Consider the following 6,000-nt stretch of genomic DNA (forward strand, 5'->3'; position numbering starts at 1 on the left):
ATGTTTACTAGAAATGCACCAATTTCATGGTGCAGAACGAAGTCCAAGAAGAAGAAACAAGAATGATCTGCAAGACCCATCACTTATGTGATCTAACTGTGCATCCCCTTCTGACCACAACAAAAGGAAAACTCAAAAGTCCTTTCAGATGAGAGTTGATTACAGGGCTTGTCTGCTCTCACCTGCAATCCTTCCCTTTTTCCTGGGACACTGGGGGGATCTTAATTAAAATGTTCTCTCATCTGTGAGTTTGTCCTGCTTTCGACAATGGAGGGGTTTCCAATGCTTGCTACCATTTAATGGGAGGTGTCAGTAATGTTTCTACCATTTAATGGGACGTATAAGTAGACATTGGCTAGCCAGTCTTAGGCTTCAAATTCCATCAGTACTTGTATCAGACTTCTGCATATATATATATATATATATATGATCTATATTTTTTCTATTGTGACTCCTATTTGTTTTTGTCCCATTGACAGCTGCCTCTTCAATATATTGGTCTGGAATTTCAAATACAAGATAAGTATATTGCAAGGATTTACTTCCATATAAAGATCCTTCTTGTGTTTGGAGTTGCAGACATCACCAAGAGTTTACTGAACCAGATTATAAGATCTCTCTGCACCTTCAGAAATTCTGGTTTCTTATAGTGTATTAGTTGTTCCTAATTAGACATAATGTTTTCATTTTATATGAATATATGGAGGCAATCAGAACAGACAGCTAAAGATTTGGTTGTGGCCCTCAAGAACTTTCAACATTGAATCAGTGACAAGTAACTTTGTCAGTTGTTGTCAATTACTGTGATGAGAAAAACCTTGACAACAATCAGTAGTTTGTATCATGATTTGCCTTCCACTATATGTTATTTATTTTACATATAGATTATTTAACAATGACCTTGAGACTAATGTGTTTTCACTTTGGATCTCAAAATATAATTCATCCAAATAATTGAATTTAGGTCTACTCAAGATTAATTGTTTGCAATATGTGCTAACTACTGTTTTTCTAGTTTTTGTCTCTTAAATTGTTTCTTAAAAGTTTTGTAAGTCAGTCATTGATATCCCAAAATAAAGAAATGCTGATTAGAGAATGTTGGAATATATTGGAAAGAAAAACTAAATTATGATCCTTGATGGCAATAAGGTCTTGCTTCATATCTCCTCCTATATTTATTACCTTTACCTAGATTTCTGCTCACCCAAAATAAAATGAAAACTGTAGAATCTTATATGCACCTTGTGAAGTCAGAGCTACTATTCATAGGACCTTTTGACAAATGGTTTTATTGGATTGAAAGATTGTCACATCTCTCACTCGGATCAAGGAAATGAAAAGTAGCTATATATATATATATATATATATATATATATATATATATATATATATATATATATATATATATATATATATATATATATATATATATATATATATATATATATATATATATATATATATCATCTTCATAGCTGAAATGAAATGTATGTGTCTGAAATGAAGGGAAGCATTTGACCACACAAACACAAAGAAAAGGCTGCTATTTGCTTCTAGTTCCAGAAATGGTTGCCACTCATTCTTCTGCACCACAATGCAGTCTTTTATTTATCCAACTTTCCCATTTGGAGGTGTCAAAGTTAGTTATATCTGAATCCAATTTTTTTTTTGGGATCATAGATTGTATTTCTGAAGCTTATATTCATTCAGCTTTTTCTTTTTCTTGTTTAGAGCTTATATTGATGAATTATAAGAGATGGATAACTTGTACTCCTCTGTATCTGATATAACTTCACCCTTTTTTAGTTTTCATTTGCATCAACTAATAAAAGATCAATAATCCTAAATCATGAATCAGTGAGATGACCAACAACATCAAACCAAGTGAAAACTGAGAGTCATGAAGCTTATGCATTTGCCTAGTTTCTGTCAACAAGAAGAAAAGAAAAGAAAAGAATATGGTAATCCACATATGGTATTCTCAGTAGCCTAAATTTTCTTACTTCAAAACCAAATAGTGGGAATGCCTTGGAACATTTGGACTAATGGACAGACCTTGGATTCCCTTGTCTCAACATGATAGCATTACATTGGACCAACACACTTGGGGGGGGGGGGGGGGGTTTGAGTTGTGGAGGAGTATCATCAACAACTGTATCACCAAGATCAGAAAAAGAAAACGCAAAATAGAGGAGGGAAAGAAATGGGAAAAGGGCATCCATCAGGTGAGGAAGGAGTAGCAGCAATAACTTTGTCTGTGAGTTAGAATTCAAAAAAGCAGCAGAAAGTGAGTGAGCATCAGCAAGAGTACACTGCACTCAAACCCTTTTTTTCCTCCAGTCACTCAGTGGCTCTCAGTCACTCACATGCTGTCCAATTATTTTACCTCTCTTGCTGTGTATTTTTTAAGCCTCAAAGCAGCCCTTTTGCTTATGGGTTTCTGCAAAGGTGGCAGGGAGTCAGACAGCAGCAGCAGCAACAAAAGGCAGCAGAGGAACAGCAGCAGCAGGAGGAGCAGCAGCAACAACAGGGGGCCAGAGTCGGTGAAGAGAGCACACTGCATCCCTGACCTGCCTGTTCCTCCATCTGCTGTCAGTCGCAATAAGAACAGACCACTGGCACCAGGTGGCAGAAGTATCAGCTGCAGCACCTGACACCATTAATGTTAAACCAAGTAGCTTTGTGAACAGACGCAGTTAAAGCCTTCTCTAAAGCAATAGTTATCTGTCTGTGGTCTATTAGCTCTAGTCTCAAACTCTATGCTCCCCACCCCCCACCAGTCTTATGATTCCTCTCTGCCCTCCCTTGACTGAATGACACTTCCTATGCAAACAAAATAACCCCTTCTTTATTGCAGTCACATAAAAAGACAAAAGTCGATTTATTATTATTGCAGGAAGTTAACAAGATGCTACTGCCGCTGCCGCTTCTGCTGCCTGTCACTCTCTCTAATGCTTGCTGCTGCTTTTGCCTCTTCCACTATCTATCCACTAGCTTCCTTCCTTCCTTCCTTCCTTCCTTCGCTCGCTTCTCCTTGTTGGTGTTGTGGGGTTTGGGTTTTGGACTTGCAGCTGTGGGTCTGAAACAGAGCAGTGAGAGTAGGATGATGATGGGAGGGGGCAGTAGGTATCCCTTCACAGCATCCCAATGGCAAGAGCTGGAGCTTCAAGCCCTTGTCTTCAAGTACATGGTCTCAGGTATCCCCGTACCTTCTGATCTCATCCTCTGCATCAGGAGGAGTCTCTTCATGGATCCTCAAGCTCTTCCATTCATTCCCAATCCTCCCACGAGTAAGTCTTCTGCGCTCGAAACCTCCACTTGTGGACTCTGCGTGTTTCGTGAGACAAGGTTGGTGTGTCGCGTGCAGTTGGATGGGGAGCTTACCAGCTGGGTGATGGAAGGAAACCAGTGGATCCGGAGCCTGGGAGGTGCAGGAGAACAGATGGGAAGAAGTGGAGGTGCTCCAAGGAGGCCTACCCAGACTCCAAGTACTGTGAGAGGCACATGCACAGGGGGAAGAGCCGTTCAAGAAAGCCTGTGGAATTGTCTTTGGCCACCAACCCAACCTCCTCACAGTTCTCTTCATCAAACTTCGTTGCTGCTGCTGCTGCTGCGGCTCCTCCTCCTCCTCCTCCTCCTCCTCTCTCGCTGTCAACACCTCAGACCCACCATTTCCTGCTTCCCTGTCCCTCCTCTTCGAGGCCTCCTGCCATGGGATTCTCACTCAAAGATGACTCTGCCAGCTTCTGTTTAGACTCTTCCCCCTACACGGTTGATAATTACAGGTATGCATAGCAGCCATCGATCTTCTTTCTCTCTCTCTTTCTCTGGGTTTGGTTGTAAAGCTTAATGAACTGTCTGAAGAGCAGGAACATCCTTGGATTCAAGGAGGGTGTGAATGAGTACCCTTTCCTCTCAGAAGCCTGCAGGGCCGGAAGGGAGATGCCATGCAGGTTGGGGTCAATGGACATGAGCTCTGTCGAGGAGACAAAGCAGAGTTTTGGCTACATGCAAGGCGCTCATCCCCACTCCAGAATCTGTTTGTCCGAGGAGCAAGACAAGGAGAAGCACTACTTTGTGTTGGGTGCTGATCTGAAGACGGACAAGTCTGCCAAGTTGGAGCGGGCGGAGCAACCACAGAATGCAAGGCCATTCCACTGTTTCCTTGATGAGAAGCCGCAGAAGATGGAAGACTCTTGGATGAGCATGGATGCGGACTTGAAGATGCAGCTCTCTATCTCCATTCCCATGGCAAACCACGACCAGCCGGTGGCTGCCTCTCAGCGTTACAATGGTGCAGTTCTCAATGCCTCATCTGCGTTGTTTCTCACCCCCATCAAAACGCTATCTTCTCATTTTCCAATGGTATTATGATGCAGATGGTTGACTTCCGAAGACCAAAGGACTAACCGAAGTCTCAGTGCCCTTCATCACAGGGTTATCCCTGTTTGATGCGCTAGATTTGCCTCTGTTAATTGATCGTCTACGATCTATCATCTCCTTCTTTCCCTTTTCTTAATGATGTTTTTGTGTTGATGAATGAAAGAGATGTTGTTTTGGGTTCTTTAATCTCTCAATCCATCTTCAAACTTGGTCGAGCTCATGAGTTTGTACATATGCTTTACTTACCTAGAAAGATGTGATTCTGCACTCAGCTCATTTTTACCTTCCTCGCTCAGCTCATTGATTGATCATGATTTTTTTTCTTTTCTCAACCTGAAGCTAGCAGAAGCTTCTGAGCTTGAGAGGATTGCCTGCCTCCATTTTACTTGAGACCCAGATTACTTTGGCTGATCATATCATGGCTTCACTAAGTAGTGGCAACACAACAGATGATAGGTCCCTCAGCTTACTACTCCATGCAAGTAAGGTAAACTTGATTGTTTTGTGAGCTTTTTGCTAGAGACAGCTTCATGTGGAATAGCCTGCAAAGGATATGAATCCATGTGGAACAGTATGAACAACCAAACAAAGTGTCCACAATGTTTAGTTGAAGGAGACTGCTTCAACTTGGCACAGACATGTCTAGAATAAACTACAATGGTGGTGGTGGTGTTGGAGAGAGCAAAATATCTGAAGGTAGTCACTAAATTTACAATATCTGATGGATTTTTGTACGATTATCAGATGATGATGAACATAAATACTCATGGACATGGGTTGCCATCACAAGGCACCAGAGATCTTTGGGAATTGAGACATAATGTCTCCAGTGTTTTCTTGTGGATCTGCAAGAACCTTGGAAGCTGCACATGATGTGGAAACACACACAATATAGAACTTGCTCAATCACATGCATAGGACAGGGGGATTGCCCTCTGTAGGATCCAGTGTCATGGCTTTGGTCCATAAATGCATCTCTAACTCCCAGTTCCAAGTGTACAGTGATGTTCATGCAATGAACAGATCTTTTCCTCTGACCCTCTTTTCAGACTATAGATTTCGAGCCCCCCCCAAAGGAAAGAAGATATCCAGAAAAAAATGGATTCTTGGTGCAGAAAATACCAAGGCAATTGCTCAACATTGTACTATGAGTTCTGCAAGGCACTCTTGCCACAGCTACAACCTTAACATTTTGGCCATACATAACTGATTCTGCTTTATTTCTTAAGAAGAAAATGCAGCTAAATTGTGCCACAAAACAAAAAAAAAAGGGGGGGTCATTTCAAGCCTCTGTTCCAGTTTATAAGCAATAGAAAATAAAGCAGTCTTTTGTTAAGAAAATAAATGGGCATAAATGATCAAATGCAGCAAATCATGTTTATAAACAAAATACCTTTGTAAAGATATAATTACTCACATTTATGCCCATTTGTCACATCTGGACTGATCTTTAAACACAAACCTATTTCCAGCCAATTGAATCTGAAAAGTTCTTGACATGTCAAATTTAAATAAACATGCAAAGAAATGGAAAGAACATCATTCCATTCCCTCAACCATTGCTGGAGGACAGTAAATCTGACAAGGAAATCATCACTCCAAAAAACATGACAAGAA

General features: G+C 40.9%; 1 protein-coding gene across 2 annotated transcripts; it reads left to right on the forward strand.

The window, feature by feature from the left end:
* The first annotated feature begins 2,179 nt into the window (after positions 1–2,179).
* On the forward strand, positions 2,180–4,667 carry LOC135620166 (growth-regulating factor 1-like). 2 transcript variants are annotated; one of them, XM_065122877.1, is made up of 4 exons: positions 2,180–3,290; positions 3,368–3,785; positions 3,870–4,294; positions 4,380–4,667. In XM_065122877.1, exons 1-4 carry the CDS (start codon positions 2,909–2,911, stop codon positions 4,385–4,387), a joined length of 1,233 nt encoding a protein of 410 aa, XP_064978949.1. In that variant the 5' UTR covers positions 2,180–2,908; the 3' UTR covers positions 4,388–4,667. The 2 variants fall into 2 exon arrangements, with proteins under 2 accessions (XP_064978949.1, XP_064978948.1); XM_065122876.1 differs by having other exon boundaries at positions 3,870–4,667.
* The last annotated feature ends 1,333 nt before the right edge of the window (positions 4,668–6,000 follow it).

The sequence above is a fragment of the Musa acuminata genome, chromosome BXJ2-8 (assembly GCF_036884655.1).
Source record: "Musa acuminata AAA Group cultivar baxijiao chromosome BXJ2-8, Cavendish_Baxijiao_AAA, whole genome shotgun sequence".
In the NCBI taxonomy this organism is placed as follows: domain Eukaryota; kingdom Viridiplantae; phylum Streptophyta; class Magnoliopsida; order Zingiberales; family Musaceae; genus Musa; species Musa acuminata.

What these genes read in the sequence shown, in the direction of transcription:
- LOC135620166 (XM_065122876.1), top strand. Translation starts at nt 2,909, where the DNA reads ATGCTACTGCCGCTGCCGCTTCTGCTGCCTGTCACTCTCTCTAATGCT. An exon ending in CATTCCCAATCCTCCCACGA is followed by an intron (nt 3,291 to 3,367) that starts GTAAGTCTTCTG and finishes TGTCGCGTGCAG; the next exon opens with TTGGATGGGGAGCTTACCAG. An exon ending in TACACGGTTGATAATTACAG is followed by an intron (nt 3,786 to 3,869) that starts GTATGCATAGCA and finishes TCTGAAGAGCAG; the next exon opens with GAACATCCTTGGATTCAAGG.